This window comes from Callithrix jacchus, chromosome 7 (assembly GCF_049354715.1).
Source record: "Callithrix jacchus isolate 240 chromosome 7, calJac240_pri, whole genome shotgun sequence".
Taxonomy (NCBI): Eukaryota; Metazoa; Chordata; class Mammalia; order Primates; family Cebidae; genus Callithrix; species Callithrix jacchus.
Window position 1 is genome coordinate 111,325,668 of NC_133508.1, and position 21,893 is coordinate 111,347,560.

Below are 21,893 nucleotides of genomic sequence, written 5' to 3' on the forward strand. Positions count from 1 at the left end.
AGAAAGTGAGAGCTTGTGCCATGGATTTAAAAAGACAGCTATTATTTTATAGAAAATTAGGAAAATTCTACCATTATTTGTTAGCAGTCCAGTATAGAAGCACAACTGTGTAAAATACGTGATTTTTGGAAACTAACCATAGACATAAAATTAGAAAATCTGTAAAGCAACAACGTTTTTAAAAACTTACATATGTAACCAATGAGTAATTAAAGAGAAATTCTGAGTACCATTAGCTACATTGTATTTAGTGAACAAAGTCATAATTATATGGAGACACCTATATTAAATATAGATATATTAAATCTATATTTCTAGATATATTAAATCACTTGAAAACTGACGTAAATTTTACAAATGATTTTAATTTTTTAATTTTATTTTTCAAATTTTTTACCATTGGTACATATTAAATAGACTTATGGTTAATATATACCATTTCTGTATATGTTATAATTCCAACATATAATTATATGGGTTCTCTCTTGCTTCTCTCTCTCTCTCTCTCTCTTTTACCTGTCTTCATATATGTACCAAACAGGGCAAACACAGCAAAAGTAAACATACAAAAATCTTACAATTTTCAAGGAAGTTGATAAGAATGTTTAATTTACTTTTCATAGTTCATATTTCCTGAATCTTATAAGGGCATAAATCACTGATAAAATAGTGAAACATTACTTGAAACAGAAATTGTTTTAACAAAATAAGCAGGAAATATAATTAAATATAAAAACAGTTAATAAAAGTAACTTAAGTACACAGTATCTTAAAAGTCAGCAGTTGAAGTAGAAATTACTATTCTAAGGTTTCAAGAGAACCCTAAATTAGCTTATGAATTACTATATTCAGAGAGGCTATCAAACAGAATCTCGTAATGTCATTGCAACACTGTCTGCAATAAATAAAATGTTTTAATTGTTGGCATCTGGATATATAAGAAAGGTTTCAGAGGTGCTAAGTCAACTTTACTTAAGTTAAATTGTGACCGGTAAGAGAAATATTTTAACTCATTCAATATTTTTTAGAATATTTATATATAAATCCATCTTGTGATGTATTTCTTGTGAGTATTATTTCAAATTCATTCAACTAAAATAATGACTATAATTTAAGATGATCATAGGATGTGATCTGGCATTGGTTCATTTTGTTAGTCCATGGGAAATTTAAAGTCTAAACTTGTTTTCACAATTGCTACTTTTGTTTTGGCATCTTGACGTCTTTCACAGGCATTTTTAAAGGCAATCATATCCATAACACATTTTTCTTCACAGTGTCTTTTATATATTTCTTGAGACCTAAGAGGAGTAAGGAAGGTAATAGAATGACATACTTTGAAATTATTAAAACCACAGCAATCTATTAGACTGTTATTGATGATAATTAGATATCTTTGAAATAGGCATATACAAGTGAGAAAGAACTCCATTTATATAACTGTTATATCATTAAATGATATTCATATTAGACTAATATTTATGTGATATATATATAAGCTATAATTTAAAATTCCCTCAAACTATGGCTTAGATTTCCAAAGAGGCATCTAAACCACCCTGTGTCATCACTTAAAATACATCTAGACTCGCTAAACCCAAGCTAGCTACTTCTTCCACTCTGTTATGGACTGAATGTATTCCACCAAATTCATATGTTGAAGGCCTCCCAGTGTCTTTGAATGTGACTATTTAGAAATAAGGTCTTTAAGAAGTAAGGCTAAATGACATTATATGGGTAGGTCTTAATCCAATATTATTGGTATACTTAGAAGAAGAGGAGGCAACATCAAAGATGTGAGTGTACAGAAGAAAGGCCATGGAAGGACACAGGGAGAAGGTGGCCATCTGCAAGCCAAGGAAAGAGGGCTCAGCAGAAACCATAACTGCTGACATTCTGTTCTTGGATTTCCAGCCTCCAGAACTGCGAGAAATAAATTTCTGTTTAAGCTACCCAGTCTGTGATATTTTGTTACGGCAGCCTAGTAGACGAATACTCTGCCAAACCAGGGAAATGTCACAGGTCTTAGGAAAATTTATTCATCAATCCTTACTTATTCAACAATTATGTATTGTAGGGCATGACACTAACCCTAGATGCTGGAAACATGAATATGACATGACATAACTACCTGAAGCTTATAAAAAGTTAAGAAAAATAAATGTATGTGAATGTATAAATGAGATGTTACGGTTCATAGTGAAAACATTATGTAACAAGTCTGAATGGGCAAAAATTGAGTAAAAACTTGGTAAATATAAACTAGAGAGCAAGGTGGGGGAGACAAGAAATGTTTAGAGTTAAAATAACCTTTGAACCGAGTCTTGAAAGGTGTGTATTTTCCAGCCGGAAAGTGGAAGAGAATTTTGTTCAAGCTATTTTTATAGCATGAACACAGTCAAACAAAGGTAGAGAGGGTAGCACAGCTTGGCATGCTCCAAGAACTGACATCAATCTAATTATCTGGGTCATACAGTCTGGGAGGGAGAACAGGGGAGTAGATAGGCTAGAGAAACAAATTTAGGCCAGAGCATAAAATACTCTATTTATGTGTAGGTATATTCAGAAATCTGAACTTGAGGAGAGAATGAGAGGCTTAAGTCTAAAAAGGCTGCAGCTTACTGATGGTGTGATTTAGGACATGCCTTTCTGTCTCATTTTCTTCATTGTTAAGGAGGTAATCTAATTCATAGGGTTAGTAAAGGACTAAGTGAGTTGATACATTAAAAGTTCTTAGGCGAATGCCTAACATTAAATAAGTCACTTTACTGGATGGATAACAGTGGCATACATCATAAAGAAATGTAGGTAGAGCATCAAGATGGGAAGAAAGATTATAGTTCTGATTGGAAATGGTGAGCTTTAAGAGCCTAGTTATTCATGGTGTGATGCCCAGAGTGTTGACTATAGATAAGTGATGGGTTATAGCTAAGAGTATGGTAGTAAAGCCATTCTGCTTGGTTCTGAAATGTATTGATGGCGTGATTTTAGATAGGTGACTTAAGTTCTCTCTGTATCATTTTTTTCATCTCTATCAAGAGCACATTTTGACTCGTAGGGTTTAGTAGGAAGTAAATGAACTAACATATTTGAAATCCTTAAAGGAGTGCCTAGCATTTAATAATCATTTTAGTAGCAGCTAAAAGTTAGCTATTAGCACTAAAAGCCTAGAACTCAGAACAGTCATGTCTGGACACATAGCAGAGTGGAAATCATAGCAAAGGGACCTTGCACATATAATAAAGGGTACACATTAAGTCAAGAAATATACTAAAATAGCCCTCCTACAGATAAACATTGTAAACTGTGAACAAAATGTAAGTGAAAGAACCATTTAAAAGAATTAAAGAATGTGAAATATGAAATAATCAATTATTTTGTTATATCCATGTATAGCAGTGTCAAACAGCTGGTAAATAAAATCAAGAAAGCAATTCCTCTTTCATTGTGATCAGAAAAGCATAAAATATTTATAAATGTAATAAAAGATAGGCAAGGCCTGTACCTAAAAATTATAAAATATTGCTAAAAGAAATTTAAAAATATCTAAATTAATGGAGAGTTATATCATCTCAAAGATTGGAAGATAATATTATTATGATGTCAGTTTTCCCCAAATGAATCTATAGACTGATAAAATTACAATTAATTTGCCAACAGCCTCTTTAATAGAAATGAGAAATTAACATTTACATTTGTTTTAAGTATATATTACATTTAATTCAGATTTATTTTAAATGTATTAAATTTAAATGTTTTATTTATCAAAATTTAAATTTATATGAAAATGCAAAAGTCCTAGAACAATCAACGTAATCCTGGAAAAACAGAACAAAGTTGGAATCTCTATTTTCCATCCTGCTTAACAATTTACCCATAAATGTATTGGCTTACAATACATTATGACAATACATAAATGTATTGGCTTACAATCCATTAATTTTACAACCACCTTATAACATTTCTTAGTTTCCTTAGGTTAAGAGTCCAGGCACATTGTGGATAGTTGGGTTTTCTGCTTAGGTCTCACAAGGCTGAAATCAAGGTGTCAGCCAGAGCAGTGGTTCTCATTCAGGTCTGGGGGTCCTCATTTAGATCAGTGGTTGCTGTCAGACTTAATTTGGTTCTCACTGTTTCCCTGTGCTTTCCTCTAGTTTTAAGTCAGTAATATAATGTAAAATCCTTCTCATACTTTGAATCTGATGTTCTCTCTTGTCTCCGTATTTGAAAGGCCCATCTGGATAATCCAGAATAATCTTCTTATGTTAAGGTTAATTAAGCAATATCCTTAATTATATTACATGTAAAGTCCCTTTACTAAAACATTCACAGGTGTGCTATCTCATCATATTCATAGTCCTTGGAATCATAGGAGGACATGTTATCTACCTTCTTGGGAGTCATAATTCTGACTAACACAGCAGCCTTACATTACTTGATTGTAAAGATTAGAAGAATTGTAAGTAGAGAGATTATTAGCTTTCACCGGAAAAATGGAAACCTAATCATGAGACAGCAGAAAAGGAGGGTGCAGTAAATATAAAATATACAGAATTGTATAAATACGGATATAGGAAATTTAATAAATGAAAGCTTGAAGACCTAAAATTTCTTTGAGGAATGAAGTATCTTGTTGAGGAGAGGCCATAGTGGTGTTTGAATAGAAAGCTCTATTGTTGGTGAAAGTTTTAAATTGCTCTTGTAGGTAATAGGAGAAAGAGCAAGCAACTGTAGAAGCAGCTAAAGTTGGAGACACTAAAATTAATATTGTCATAAATCTGTATTTTATCTGAATACAGGAAATGAAGATATATAGTTGGATTATTCCAAGGTAAGTGTTGTGAGGAACATTTTAGCATAAAGATTAGAATAATGGTATGTGAGGAACATAATTGAGGCAATGAAATGAAAGAACTTTAGAGACACTGTACAAAATGGACAAAATAACGATTGAATCAAAGAACCCTGGAGCCTGAAATGAAATTCAGTGTATAAATTTCATTCAAATGCTTGAAATGAAATTAAGTGATAAAGGAGGTAATTTGAAGGATGGGTGTCATATATTTGGAGAATATGTGTGGTGGAAGTAAAGAAAGAAGTTGAAAAGATAGATTTTGGTTATAAATAAATATATAGGAGTTGAATATTTAAGACATGGGGCAATTTGAAATAATAAGAGGGTTTTTATTTGTGTCTATGGAAATTAGTTTATTAACGTTAGATAGGATGAAGATTGTTGGTGTTCAAAAATGCTGATATTAGGCAATTGGGAGAGTTGTTCTCATAAATTTGGAAGTTAACAATTATTGTGGCAGAAATTCAATGTAGAGAAAAAGCTTCCATAAGTCAAAATTATGCAAAGACCATAGTAAATTAAGAAAGTCGTATGGGAGGTCAATTGATTACCATATAAGGACAAGTTGAAGATGATGTAATTGAATAACCACTTTATTTTCTAGCTCTTCCACGCTCAGTGATTCCCTGCTTCAAGACACCCTGCTGTCCTGCCTTGAACGGTATCATCACTTTCTCAGAGTATAGATAAGAATATCTTAGAGAATCCATGAATAGCTTTTATCTGATACATAGATTCTTTCATTTCAAAGTCTATCTTTAATTAATGCTTAAATACTCCTGTGGGTATTTTATCAACTTTCTAAATTAGAGCTTTATGGTTCCTCGTTTTTCTTTTATTCTTTCTCATTCCACATAGCAGGATTAGGGAGCTATATTTTCAGTAATGACTTCACTAGTTATTGAAATTTATCAGAAAGCTTTTAAGTCAAAAGAAAAAGAATCATCAGCAGAAAAAGTATCAGAATTGAAAAATTTCAGAAGTCTCTAGTTAGATTCACTTTTTGATCACAGTTCCATTCAGTATATTGCTACCTAATCTTTATCTGAAAATTTTTAGAGTAAAATTCGAAGATGTCTGTTGGGACATACTACTCATATAACCAAAACATTGCTGTATTCTTATATGCTCTAAAGGTTAATACTTTTCAGTAGCTTATGGGAGAATACAATTTAGTTAACATACATTAGGATGCTTGTTTGAGTCAGTATTCTTTAAAAATTAATTATGGACAGACATTCAATTTACTGTGAAAAAACTAAGCTGATTAAATTAGACCAATTTGGTCTAGAGTTGTGTTTCAGTATATCATACTAGCTTTCATTTCTTATCCAAAATACTTGGAAGATAAGTTATAGAAAATAACTACTAAAATAAGTTATAGAAAAATATTTCCAAAGATCACACACACACACCACACACGAAATGTACACTAAAGAAAATGATTTTAAATTTGGAGGGGGAAGTACACAATATTTTTCATATTTAATAAAATATTATATAAAACACATTAGTAAACAGCTTAAATTGTTTATAAGTAGGAACAAGCAAATGCTTTTCTTTATTTAAAACTCCTTTCTGGCACAAGCTTAAAAAATGATGGTATTTAAAAATTTAAATAAAATGAGCAGTTCTGAAGATCTCTAAGTGTTTCCATACAAGCCTTAAATATGTATATACATAGTTTGGCCATCTGAAATACCACTAAGATAAAACTGTGGCTGATCAGCTTCAATCTAATATCTGAAGAAAAACCTGTGAAAGACTTTGAAAGGGTAAAAATAAATTACTAAGGGTCCTGCCTAGTACACCCCTCAGAATTATCTGTGCCTTTCAATCTCCTTGAACAATTTTACAAGTCTAAGAATAACTGTGACCAATGCAAATAATTCTTGTTTATAAAAATATAAAGAATTTTTTTAGCTAAGTTACATTTGATTATTGCCCAGTGGACAGTGACTAGTTTTGCACCTGTGAATTTATTTTAGTTAGCATTTTTGATTGCCAATATAGATATGGGAATAGAAATAAATATAGACATAGATAAAGAATGGATATAGATATAGATAAATGCTCTTTGAATTCTCATAACTGATTTATTCTTTAATGAGTTAAATGATATCTTTGGCATGTGCTCATTTTATATTTGTATGGGTCAGGGTTTTATGTTCTTAAAAATGTTCTTTAGCAATTAATAAAATTTAAATTTACTAAGTGTAAGTTAAAGTTTTTTGAGTCAACATTAATTTTCAGAGCTCCTACTTTACCAAATCTAGTTTAAATTTTTTAAATCTTCACCACAAAACAATTTATATTTTTTGTATTTGTTTGAGAAAGCTTTCTCCAAAGTGTGTCCTAAGAATTATTTTCTGAAATATTTCTTAAAGTTTTATGATAAAATACATGTGTAAAATGCAATACATCCTTCTGGTAGAAATCCTAATGGTCTTCATTGTACAACTGTCTACTGAGACATAGAGGCTGTTCTTAATCAAGTTGATGTTTCTCAAGCAATCACATCTTCAACTAATCTTCACAAACCTTCTGCTATAGGTACAGGAATATTCACTATCTCCTTGCTCTCCCCTAGGTTTACCTAATCTGAACTTTCCAACTTTGCTCATCCTCTTCTCCTTGCCTCACCTCTCTACTGTAATGGTCTATAATAGTCTCCCCTTCTTTCTCTGCTTTTTCAATTTGAATCAACAATTGTACTTCTCCTACTTCTATTTTTTGTAATAATTGAAATATATGCTTATGTTTGCCACTAGACTGTGAGTTCTCAAAGGATCAAGAATATCTTATTCATCATTGTATGGCAGGGCAGGGGAGAACTGAAGTGAAGTAACACTCTGGTTTAGTTAAGCCTTCTCTTTGAAGGTTTGGATTTTGGGGTAGCAAAAAATGCTACTCCAAAATATGGCACATTGGCACGCTAAGTATTTTAAGCTGAAGGAAACTGAGAAACTTGCAGAAGCAGAAAGATTGCTCTGAACTTCTGCCTCCTCTCTTTTAAACACTGTGACAAGTGCCATGCTTTAAACTAGGAAGGAAGGAATATTACATAGAAAAGTCAAGAGGAATCGGAACAAACAGGCCTTGCTTGGTACCTCATCCCCAGTTCATTACCATTAGGTCATGCCCCCTGTTTTTGGTCCAATCAGACTTCTACACAATTGTCTATTTGTCATCAAACCTAAGCAAAAAAAGTTTTCACTGGGTCTTCATTTTAGAAAGCTTCCAGGTCACATAAAATTTTGATAAGATAAATTTGGTATGCCTTTTTCTTTCTTTTTATTTATTTATTTATTGTATGGTATGCCTTTATCTTGCTAATCTGTCCTTGTTACAGAAGTGTCAGACATAAACCTATTTAGGCCCTGAAATTTTAATTGTCTATTTGTAGTTTTTGTGTTATTGCTGCTATGATTATGTAACTGTTAATCTCATTTCTTTTTGCCGTATTTCCCACCTCAATTTTCAGTTTCTTGGGCCAAACGATCTTTATATGCCTACATCAACTGTAAGAGAACACTTCAAGAGCTAGAAGTGAAATACTTCTTGAATGATTTGAACTGAAGGTAAATACTACTTAGTAGAAGCACCAGTGATCACAGAGGGATAGAAAAAAGTGCAGGACAAATTTACTGCCATGTTAAGCACTTGTACTGAAAAGTTTACTTAACATAATGATTAGTGAAGCTACTTTCATAACTTGGCTAATTATATTTTTAGTCTAAATTTAATATAATTTTGATTATATATCTTCATTGTAAAAGAATTTAGAAAAAATATACATTGTTTCTTATTCTAAATGGCTTAAATGTTAAGTACAAATACATAAAAACACTCTCTTCTCAGTGGTTGTGATATAACTTAAATGAGTTTATATACAGCCATTACTAATTTAAATTCTCACCTATTTTCCTCAATAAATATGTGTTAAATAAATTTGTTAACTAGGTACTATACTAGGCACTGAAATAGAAAGATGGAGCAAATTGGTTGTTATCTTGAGGGGGTGGGGCTAAAATGACTGACTAGAAGCAGCGGTGATTAGAGACTCTCATCAAAAAGAACCATAACCGTCTTCAAATCCTGCACCAGCAACTGAGGTATCCAGGTTCTTCATCAGAACTGACTAGGCCAGGTGAAGTGGCTCACACCTATAATTCCAGCAATTTGGGAGACCGAGGGGGATGGATCACCTAACATCAGTTTGAGACCAGCCTGGCCAACATGGTGAAACACTGTCTCTACTAAAAATACAAAAATTAGCTTGTTGTATTGGCAGATGCCTGTAATCCCAGCTACTCAGGAGGCTGAGGCAGGAGAATCATTTGGGAGGCAGAGGTGGCAGTGAGCCAAGACTGTGTCATGGCACTCCAGCTTGGACAACAAAAGTACAACTCTGTCTCCCCAAAATTTAAATATATAAATTTAAAAAGAACTGACTAGGCAGCTGACATGACCCACAGAGCACAAAGAGGAAGGAAGACCAGTGTGGTATGGTGGCCTACCTAAGAGCCACATGGCAGGGGAGCCTCCACACCCCAGTCAAGGGAGGCAGGGAATAAGTGTGATAAAAAGGCTAGGAAACCATGCTTTTTCCATGGAACTGTGCAACCCACAGATTGGAAGATACCACTCGTGAAGCCATGCACTGGGGCCTAGGATCCCAACCACATAGCCATGCAGATTCTCAACTAGAATCTGCTTAAGCCTGGTGAGACCCCGGGAAGGGGCAACCAGCACCAAAGCTGTGGCTGCCTGTTGTCTAAGGCCCCTGAGGTCGTTGCCCCTGAGGGTCATCAGCCAACACTGTGACTGATATCTGCTTAACACATTAAGGGGCAGATATAGGGCAGCAGCCATCCATAGCTCCAGGATGCGCTTTTCCCCTTCTGGAGCCAGGGAGGCTGGATGACTTGGTCCCAAGAGGTATCCCCCACAGCCCAACATACTGGCTGTGGCAGACTGTGGCCAGAGTGCCTCTTCAGGCCTGACCCTGACCCATCCCTCTGCACTGGGTGGGGCCTCCCTGCAGGTATTCCAACAACTCCAGCCAGGGGCTCAGGGACAGAATTCTGATCTCCCTGGGCCTGAGCCCCTAAGGGGTGGGGTGGCCACAGTCTCTGTAGACCAGCAGAGTTAGTCTTTCCTCCTGCTAGTTCTGAGGAATCTGGGCAGCCCAGACAAGTGGGTTTCCCCCTACCAAATCATACTTCTTTCATGAAGAGACAGTCAAAGTGCTTCATTAAATGGGTCCTTCTCCCTGTGCCACCCAACTGGGTGAGACCCTCCAACACTGTCAGATACCTTATAAAGGAGCATTCCTATTGGCATCAGGTAGGTGCCCCTTGAGGTTAGAGATCCCAGAAGAAGAAGCAGGCACCTATCTTTGCTGTTCTCCAACCTCCTCAAGTGGCAACTGCAGGTACAGGAGTGAACCAGATGAATAGGGCCTGAAGTGAACTTCCAGTACACCTTAGCAGGCCTCCAGAAGAGGGATCTGATCATTGAAAGAAAAACAAACAGAAAGCAACAGCACTAGCATCATCAAAAAATGAAGTCCCAACAAAAACATCATCCAAGAGTTGGCAGCCTCAAACATTGAAACTGAATAAACTCATGAGGATGAGAAAGAATCAATGAAAAAAACACTTAAAAACCAAAGGCCAGAGTTCCTCTTCTCTTCCAAATGGTAGCAATGCCTCTACAGAAAGGGTGTAGAACTGGTCAGAGGATGAGATGGACAAATTGATGAAAGTAGGCTTTAGAAGATGAGTAATAACAAATCCACTGAGCTAAAGAAGCATGGCATGTGCTAACCAAATGTGAAGAAGCTAAGAACCTTGATAAAAGGTTAGAGAAACTGCTAACTAGAATAACCCATTTTAGAGAGGAACATAAATGACCTGATAGAGCTAAAACACAGCACAAGAATTTTGTGAATCATACCCAAGTATCAATAGCTGATATTTGTGGAAGAAAGGATATCAGAATGGAATATCAGACTAAGTGGAAGAAAGGATATCAGAATTTGAAGACCACCTTGCTTAAATAAGTCATGAAGATAAGATTAGAGAATAAAAAGGAATGAACAAAACCTCCAAGAAATATGGGACTATGTAAAAATACTGAACCTATGACTGATTGGAGTACCTGAAGGAGATGGGGGAGAATGGACCCTAGCTGGGAAACACACTTCAGGATATTATCCAGGAGAACTTCCCCAGCCTAGCAAGGAAAGCCAACATTCAAATTCAGGAAGTACAGAGAACACTACTGAGATACTAAATGAGAGGATCAGCCCTAACACACATAATCATCAGATTCTCCAAGGTTGAAATGAAAAAAAACCTGTCAAGAGCAGCCAGAAAGAAAAGCCAGGTCACCTACAAAGGGAAGCACATCAGACTAATAGCAGACCTTTCAGCAGAAACCTTGTAAGCCAGAAGAGAGAGGGGCTAATATTCAACGTTCTTAAAGAAAAAAAATTTTCAACCCAGAATTTCATATCCAGCCAAACTAAGATTCATAAGTGAAGGAGAAATAAAATCCTTTCCAGACAAGCAAATGCTGAGCGATTTCATCACCACAAGGCCTTCCTTGCAAGAGCTCCTGAAGGAAGCACTAATATGGAAAGAAGAAACTGGTACCAACCACTGCAAAAAACACCAACATATAATGATCAATGACACTATGAAGAAACTGCACCAACTAGTATGCAAAATAAACAGATAGCATCATGATGACAGGATAAAATTTACACATATGATATTAATCTGAAATGTAAATGGGCTAAATGCCCCAATTAAAAGACACAGACTGGCAAATTGGATAGAGAGTCAAGACCCATAGGTGTGATGTATTCAGGAGACACACATGTGCAAAGATACACATAGGCTCAAGATAAAGAGATGGTGAAAAATTTACCAAGCAAATGGAAAGAGAGGGGGAAAAAAAGCAGGGGTTCATAAAGACCTACAAAGAGACTTAGACTTTCACACAATAATAGTGGAAGACTTTAATACCCCAACATCAATATTAGACTGAACAACAAGACATAAAATTAACAAGGATATTCAGGACTTGAATACAGCTCTGGATTAAGCGGACCTAATAGACATCTACAGAACTCTCCACCCCAAATCAACAGAATATACATTATTTTCAGTGCCACATGGCACTTATTCTAAAACTGGCCACATAATTAGAAGTAAAACACTCCTGAGCAAATGCAAAAGAACTGAAATCACTACAGTCTCTCACACCACAGTGCAATCAAATTAGAGCTCAGGATTAGGACTCTTACTCAAAACCACACAATTACATGGAAATTTAACAACATGCTCTTGAATGACTCCTGGGTAAATAATGAAATTAAGACAAAAATCAAGATATTACTTGAAATCAATGAGAACAAAAAGCCAATATACCAGAATCTCTAGGATGTGCCTAAAGCAGTGTTAAGAGGGAAATTTAAGCATTAAATGCCCACATTAAAAAGCTGAGAAGATCTCAAGTCAACACCCTAACATCACAATAAAAATATATAGAGGCCAGGAGTGGTGGCTCATACCTGTAATCCCAGCACTTTAGGAGACCAAGATAGGTGGATCATCTGAAGTCAGGAGTTTGGGACCAGCCTGACTTACATGGTGAAACCCTATCTCTACTAAAAATACAAAAATAAAAAAATTAGCTGGGCATGGTGGTTGAAGCCCATAATTCTAGCATCTTGGGAGGCTAAGGCAGGAGCATTGCTTAAATCTGGGAGGAAGAGGTTGCAGTGAGCCAAGATCATGACATGGCACTCCAACCTGGGCTACAAGAGTGAAAAGCCATTTCATAAACAAGCAAAAAAAAAAAGGACTAGAGAAGAAAGAGCAAACAAATCCAAAAGCTAGCAGAAGGCAAGAAATAACTAAGATCAGCACAGAACTAAAGGAGATAGAGACACAAAAAAACCCTCCAAAAAAATCAGTGAATCCCAGAGGTGTTTTTTTGAAAAAATTAACAAAAAAGATAGAGTGCTAGCTGGACTAATTAAGATGAAAAGAGAGAAGAATCAAATAGACACAACAAAAAATAATAAAGTAGATGTCACCACTGATCCCACAGAAATACAAACTACAATAAGAGAATATTATAAAAAACTCTATGCAAATGAACTACAAAATCTAGAAGAAATGGAAAAATTCCTAGACACATATACCCTCACAGACAACCAGGAAGAATTCAAATCAAGATTATGAAAATGTCCATACTGCCCAAAGTAATTTATATATTCAACGCTTTCCCTTCAAACTACCATTGACATTCTTCATGGATTTGGAAAAAAAAATACCTTAAATTTCATATGGAACCACAAAAAGAGCCCATACAGCCAAGACAAGCCTAAGCAAAAGAACAAAGCTAGAGGCATCATGCTACCTGACTTCAAACTATACTACAAGGTGACAGAAACCAAAATGGCATGTTACTGGTACCAAAACAGACATATAGAACAATGATACATAACAGAGACCTCAGAAATAACACCACACATCTACAACTACAACCATCTGCTCTTCGACAAACCTGACAAAAACGAGTAATGGGGAAAGGATTCCCTATTTAAGAAATGGTTCTGGGAGAATTGGCTAGCCATATGCAGAAAACTGAAACTGGACCTCTTCCTTATGTCTTACACAAATTAACTAAACATGGATTAAAGACTTAAATGTAAAACTCAAAAGCATAAAAACTGTACAAGAAAACCTAGGCAATACCATTAAGGACATAGGCCTTGGTAAAGACTTCATGACTAAAACACCAAAAGTAATCACATCAGAAGCCAAAATTGACAAATGGGATCTAATTAAACTAAAGAGCTTTTGCAGAGCAAAAGAAACTATCATCAGGGAGAACAGGCAACCTACAGAAATGGAGAAAATTTTTGCAATCCGTCCATCTGACAAAGGTCTAATATCCAGAATCTACAAGGAATTTAAACAAATTTACAAGAAACAAAAAACAACCCCATCAAAAAGTGGACAAAGGATATGAACAGACACTTCTCAAAAGAAGATATTTATGCAGCCAACAAAGATATGAAAAAAAAGGTCCACATCACTGATCATTAGAGCAATGCAAATCAAAACCATAATGAGATAGCATGTCACTCCAGTCAGAATAGTGATTATTAAAGCCAAGAAACAATAGTTGCTGGCAAGGCTGTGGAGAAACAGGAACACTTTTACACTGTTGATGAGAATGTAAGTTAGTTCAACTGTTGTGGAAGACACTGTGGTGATTCCTCAAGTATTTAGAACCAGAAATATCATTTGACCCAGCAATTCCATTACTGAGTATATACCCAAAGGAATATAAATCATTCTACTAAAAAAATACATGGACACATATGTTTATTGCAGCACTATTCACAATAGCAAAGACATGGAACTGACCCAAATGCCCATCAGTGATAGACTGGATAAAGAAAACATGGTACAAATATGTCATGAGATACTATGCAGCCATAAAAAGGAGTGAGATCATGTCCTTTGCAAGGAGATGGATGAAGCTGGAAGCCATCATTCTCAGCAAACTAACACAGGAAAAGAAAATCAAACATTACATGTTCTTACTCTTAAGTGGGAGCTGAACAATGAGAACACATGTACGCAGGGAGGGAAACAACACACACTGGGACCAGTTAGGGGAAGGGGTGCGAGGGGAGGGAAGGCATTAGGACAAATAGCGAATACATGTGGGGATTAAACCTAGAAGACGGGTTGATAGGTGCAACAAACCACCATGGCACATGTATACCTCTGAAACAAACCTACACATTCTATACTTGTATCCTGGAACTTAAAGTAAAATAAAGAATTTTAAAAAAAGATTCTACCACTCAACCATGCAACCATAAAAAAACCCTCTTGTTATAACTGGTAACATCGAGATTTCAATAAAGTATATGGAACCACCACAAAAGTAAAGAGACTAATTCAGACTGGAGGAGCAATTGGTAAGAGATTAAAAGTGAAAATGCCATTGAGTTGGCTACTAAAGGATGGGTAATAAAAGGATAAATTTTACTAGTGGTTGTGCCGTTCGGGCACTGTATGATGAGGGCAAGTAGGTATGAGACAAGGATACCCACAGCCAAGAATCAGCCACTTGTGAGGCACCTCCCTGGAGAAAAAACTGTCTTTTCCTTCAAATGTAGGCACTACCTTCTCACCAATTAGAACACAGCAAAGCATTCTGATTTGCTCAATAACATAGAGGCCTGTGTTGCATAATAATATCTAGACAACATTAATATTGTGAGTTTGTAGTGCTCTTGAGAAGTATATATTTGAGAAAAAAGGGGACAGTATCAGTAAAGTCAGGAATAAGAGAGTATAAAGTTGGGTCGGGAGTAAAGAATAGTCTGTTTAGAGCAGAGTGCTGCTAGGGGTTGGAGGGAGGAAGCTATAGCAGAAAATTTAGTGTGAGATAAGTCTACACTAGAAAGATCAGAGCACGTTATCTGAAATGCCATTTAGAACAAATTCAGTTTTATTCTGTGAACAACTGCAAGCTATTAATATGTTTAAATAGAAAGTTATGTGATCAGAATTTTATTTTAAAGACAGTTGAGGTTTGTGGGCCAGATAAAATACTTGGATTGAAGAAAAGATGAAGAATAGGGATGAAGATCTCAATTGGAAGAATAATATAAATTCGTAGAGAGACTATGAGAGCCTAAGTTAGAATATAAGTGGTAGTATTGAAAAGGAAGGCTCCTTTTGGGACTCTTTTTTGAAGTACAGTGAGTAGGAAAACATATTATGTGTAATCAGTAAAGACTGAGGCTGTTAGCACTGGTCAAGAGGCTGATGAGGATGCCATTTATAATGAAAACAACTCATAACCAAGAGGTAGGTTTTGTTGCACATGGTGGAGAGATGGAGAAAGATAGTTATTTTATTGCCCCTATCTGTGGTAATATATTAGTACATTATTTGTCCTTTGTTTTAATTTTTCAAAGTAGAATGTACTATGTCATAAACAAAATACTATTAGATCTTAACATTTAGTGTTATTTACATGTAATTGGCTTAAATGTTTCTATTATTTCTAAACTGTACCTACCTTACTTTTTAATTTCCTTAAGGAAATTCTTTCCAATTTTTTCTGTTTTTAGTTTTTGCTGAACAATTAGGCTCTTCTCTTTTAGAACAGCTTCATTCTTCTTCATTCTGTCAACTTTAAGTAGTCCTCTGGTCAAAAGAGTGCGTTCATTATTTAAGTTTTGAACTAATAAACGCTCTGCAGCCTTTCGGGATTTTTCTTTCAGAAACAGAGCTCTCCTCTCTCTAGTTTTTTCAAGGTAGTTGAATGTGTTTTGCCAAACTTGTAGTAAACCGTTCTGAACTGTCTCATTGTTTTCTTTAATTAGTTTTTGTGTAGCACATATTTTTTCATTCAAATATTTACTAACAGTTACTCTACCTCTTTCTCGAGCAAGTTGTGCCATGGCTACAACTCTCACTTTTTCTTTAAGGCATTCCTGCTTGTTTTGTTCTTTGTAATATTTGTCAATATCAACAAGTGTTTGGAGTTTCATACCAGCTCTTTGTGTTGCAAAAAACTCTTTTATGTTTCTCTCCACTGGTGGGTCTTTTTTAATGATTGGCTTTAGAGGAGTAGAAAACAATGGCTGAGGATACTCAAGAAAAGAATCCTGTTTTTTCTCTTTCGAAACTGTAGCATTCTTCAATGAATCTAAAGTATATATGGGTGGTTTGAAAACTGATATCCTAAAACTGGCATCCAATTCTCCATCCACAAATTCATCTTTAGGGTCTTGACCTACATCAAACAGACAAATATTATACCTTATACAAGAGTTAAGCACATTTTGTTTTCTGTCTATATAGTTTCGAAAGCTATGTCAATAAAATTGATAAGAACCTGTTAATTACTTTACTAAGAAGAATTTTTCCCAAGTACCATTTCAACCTGTGATTTAACAGTGACTTTGGAAAAGAAAATCACTATTAAAACATTTTCACAGAGAAATTCACTGAATCTAATTCTTATATTTTCTGTATTATCTTCCACAATTGTTTTACTTACACTGACTCTATAGTAGCATCTTATCACATACTCAGTACTACTTAACCACACACATTATTTTTTCATATAGTTTGCTAAAAGAAACACAGTTTAATTAAGCAAAGAACAATTCATGAAATGGGTAGCACTCAGAACCAGTGAAAATTTAGAAAACTCTGCTTTCAAAAGGTATGCTTCCAGTTTTTGGCCATTCAGTATGATATTGGCTGTGGGTTTGTCCTATTCAACACAGCACTGGAAGTTCTGGCCAGGACAATCAGCCAAGAAAAAGAACTAAAGGGTATTCAATTGGGAAAAGAGGAAGTCAAATTTTCTCTATTTGCAGATGATCATGAGTGAACTCCCATTCACAATTGCTACAAAGAGAAGTAAACACTTAGGATTACAACTAAAAAGGAATATAAAGGACCTCTTCAAGGAGAACTACAAACCACTGCTCAAGGAAATAAGAGAGGACGAACAGATGGGAAAACATTCCATGCTTATGGTTAGGAAGAATCAATATTGTGAAAATGGCCATATTTCTGAAAGTAATTTATAAATTCAGAGCTATCTCCATCAAGCTACCATTCAGCTTCTACACAGAATTGGGAAAAAACACATTAAACTTTATATGGAACCAAAAGAGAGCATGCATAGCCAAGACAATCCTAAGCAAAAAAAAAAAAACAAAAAAACAAAACAAACAAAAAAAACAAGCTCGAGGCATCCTGCAATCTGACTTCAATTTATACTATAAGGCTACAGTAATCAAAGCAGCATGGTACTGGTACCAAACAGACATATAGACCAGTGAAACAGAATAGAGGCCTCAGAAGTAATGTCACACATCTATAACCATCTAATTTTTGACAAACCTGACAAAAACAAGCAATGGGGAAAGGCTTCCCTATTTAATAAATGGTGCTGGGAAAACTGGCTAACCATATGCAGAAAGCTGAAACTGGGTCCCTTCCGTATACCTTATACAAAAATTAACTCCAAATGGATTAAAGATTTAAACATAAGACCTAACACCATAAAAATCCTAGAAGAAAACCTAGGCAATGCCATTCAGGACCTAGGCACAGGCAAGAAATTCATGACTAAAACACCAAAAGCAATGGCAACAAAAGCCAAAATAGACAATTGAGAACTAGTTCCTAAAGAGCTTCTGCACAGCAAAATAAAATATCATTCGAGTGAACCAGCAACTGACAGAATGGGGAAAAATTTGTGCAATCTACCCATGTGACAAAGGGCTAATCATCAGAATCTACAAAGAACTTAACAAAATTTATAAGAAAACATCAAACAACCCCATGAAAAAGTAAGCCAAGGATAGGAACAGATATTTTTCAAAAGATGACATTTATGCAACCCTCAAACATACAAAAAAAAAAAAAAGCTCATCATCACTGGACATTAGAGAAATGCAAATCAAAACCACATTGAGATACCATCTCATGCCAGTTAGAATGGCGATCATTCAATAATCATGAGACAACAGATGCTAGGGAGGATGTGGAGAAATTGGAACGCTTTTACACTGTTGGTGAGAGTGTATTAGTTCAATCATTGTGGAAGACAGTGTTGAGATTCCTCAAGGATATAGAAATAGAAATACCATTTGACCCAGCAATCCCATTACTAGGCATATACCCGGTGGATTACAAAACATTCTATTATAAAGACACATGCAGATGTATGTTTATTGCAGCACTGTTTACAATAGCAAAGACTTGGAACCAACCCAAATGCCCATCAATGACAGACTGGATAAGGAAAATGTGGCACATATGCATCATGGAATACTCTGCAGCCATAAAAATGGATGAATTCATGTCCTTGGCAGGGACATAGATGAAGATGGAGACCATCATTCTCAGCAGACTGACACAGTAACAGAAAACCAAACAGCAAGAAAATTCTACAGCAAAGTAGGAAATTAAGTCTAGCAAGAAGAAAAGGCAGTCAATGTGCCAGGATACAAAGCCAAAGTGTCCAGAAATAAACACAAAATGTTTTGGTCTCAAGCAAGACACTGGGGACCCAAAAAGTCAAAGGTCAGAAACTCTCATTACCTGGCTGAACGTCAACCCATTAACACTTTTAAAAGTCTCCTAATCTCTTTCTTTCTTTTAAGAATCACTGTTTCAAGACATCACTCACTGCTATAATATTTATCTTTCTTAAATAGAGTTCTAATAACATTGTACCTTACACACAAACAAAGAAGGACAAAATCTTCATGCTTTTCCACCCAAAGGCTGAAGAATATTTTCCACTTTTAGCCTAGGATTATAGAATACCAGAAAAAAGCTGCGTATTTTCTGCTACACATGCACCACATCTTATCACCAATGGGCCTTTACTTCTATTATCTTAGGTTTTGTTCAGTATGCTGTTTTTCTTTCTATAACTGTTCATATTCTATGCATTCTTCAGGTCTTTTCACATGTCATATTTTCCTTATTGTTTAAACAAGAATTGATATGTTTTACACTATAACATTTTTTTCCTTATAGAATTTATCATATTCCACTTACATTACATCTTTATGTAGTAGTTTTTAGTTACAGTATCAAACTTGATACTTCTTAGGAGAAAGAATCTATTCCTTTGGTCTTTGACGATACATTCCTAGCCCCTAGCCTACTATTTTGCACAGTTTGGTTTGTGAGGCAATGTAGTTTAGATGTGCATCCCCTCCCAATCTCATGTTGAAATACAATCCCCAATGTTGGAGACTGGGCCTGATGGGAGGTGTTTGGGTCATGGGGTAGATCCATCATGATTGGCTTGGTGTCCTCTCATGGGGTAATGAGTGAGCTCTTGCTCTGTAATTCATATTAGAGCTGGTTGTTTAAAAAAGCCTGGCACCTCTGTCTCCATGTGACATGCCAGCACTCACTTCACCTTCTGTCATAATTTTAAGCTTTCTAAGGCTTCACCAGAAGCTGAGCAGAAGTTGGCACCATGCTTACCATGAGTCTGCAGAATCATGAGCCAAAATTGCCTAATTTTGTAATAAATTGCCTAAAATTGGGCATTTATTTATAGCAATGAAACACATGAAAGGATGAGGTTAATTAAATACTACTATATTGTCCATAAGTACATATTTTGAATGAATACATAGACAAATGAAAGGAGAAATCTGTTACTCAAGAATAATATCACTTTATAGTGGCTGAAAACTTGGAAATTGGAAATTTGAAAATGGTAGACTTAAGTTGAAATAAACAGTTATGATTAATCAATAATTACATTAAATGTTAATGGCCTAAACATTCAAATAAAAGGTCAGAGATTATCAGAATAAATTTTGAAAAAGCAAGATCTACCAAATATTGTCCTAAAGAGATATGCTTTTATTTTTGTTTGCTTTATAAAAGTTGCTATAATACAATAGTACATAGTATTAAATTCACAAAAAATATGAACAAATATTTATAGCAAGACACACTCACAATGAAAACACTTCTCCTCTAATCAAGTTACATTTGGATGACACAGTCTATACATACAAACATACCTAAAATTTGTTGGTTCTCTTACTTAATTGAGGAGGGAAGGAGAGAAAAGAAAACAAAAAATAGAAACCCCAACTCTTCAAAAGCAGAGATTTGTTCAATGAAAAATGAAGGAGTTGAAAGAAAAATGACCCAACACATTTCTTGATTATTGTAAACCATTCTGGGGCTGGCACAGGGGTTTCTGGGGAGAGGAGGGGCCTAGTTCCCTTAGTGAAGGCCAGCCGAGGTTAACACTGAGCACAACGGCTGGGCAAGACGAAGTCAGGGTAAGGGGCAAGGCAGGTGTCCCTTCCCTGCTCTCCTCACATCCCCTCACTTTTATTATGAAGCAGGGGATAGAATGGAGACAGCCCTTTGGGACTGCACAGGTAACAGGTTGAAAAAACTGCAAACAGTAAGCAGAAATATCTGATAAAAATATTAAATAAAACAAAGTCTCAGAAAAAGAGAAATATTTTATAATAAAAGTCAATTAATCATAAAGAAATACCAACAATAAATGTTTATGTGCTTTACAATGGAAACTCAAAATACATGAAGCACAAAATGACAGAATTAAAGGGGGAAATAGGTAATTCTATAATCACAGTAGGAGATACTAAATTCCTTTCTTGGCAATTGATAGAACTATTTAAAGAAATCAGTAATGACATTGATTATCTCACCATTACTATTAAACTGATGTTTATGGAACATAATACCCTGTGACTGCAAAATGTACATTCTTTCCAATTTTACTTTGTACATGTGCTAATAAATTTATGCCTTCCATAATTCAGGCTCCATGCTTGGGTATGAAACAAATCTCAATAAATGTAAAAGATTTAAATCATACAAACTATGTTGTCATACCACAACAGAATTGCCTAAGAAATCAATAACAATATCTAACAAAACTCCAAATACTTGGAAATTAAACAATGTGATTATAAATAATTCATTAGCAGCAGGAGAGAGAGGGAAAGAGAGAGAGAGAGAGTGCACAAAGGAGTACAGCACTTTAAAGCCATCGGCTCTCTGAGAACTCACTCCTTATCTTGAGAATAGCACGGGAGCAACCAACCCCATGATCCAATAACCTTCTACCATGTCCCTCCCTGATACCTGGGGATTACAATTTGAGATGAAATTTGGGTGGAGACACAGAGCCAAACCATATTAGATGCTTACAGAAGTCAAGTAAGTTACCCAAGATTTTAGGGACTAGAAGCTCCATTTGACCATGCTATTATTTTTATTGACTCTATATCTATAATGCCAAATTTAAAAATCCTCTCTTTTAACAAATTTCCCATTATCACTCATAAAGGGTGTTATGCACTAAATGTTTATCCCTACTGCCTCATCGTTATATTGAAATTGTAACCCCCACACTGTGATGGTATTTGGAGCAGGAAGAGGCC

The 21,893-nt window shown here is 35.3% G+C and overlaps 1 protein-coding gene across 5 annotated transcripts in view; it reads right to left on the minus strand.

Moving 5' to 3' along the window:
• Positions 1-1,162: 1,162 nt before the first annotated feature.
• Positions 1,163-21,893, minus strand: part of LRRIQ3 (leucine rich repeats and IQ motif containing 3) — a 141,751-nt gene continuing 121,020 nt past the window's right edge. For 4 of the 5 annotated variants that reach the window (XM_078332244.1, XM_078332242.1, XM_078332245.1 and 1 more), the window contains 2 exons: positions 15,986-16,705; positions 1,163-1,301 (listed from right to left, as the gene is read on the minus strand). In XM_078332244.1, the coding sequence (XP_078188370.1) occupies positions 15,987-16,705 (719 nt within the window). In that variant the 3' untranslated portion in view covers positions 1,163-1,301; position 15,986. Of the gene's footprint in view, positions 1,302-10,231; positions 10,368-15,985; positions 16,706-21,893 lie in introns of those variants that run through there. The other variant, XM_078332243.1, reaches the window with a different exon arrangement.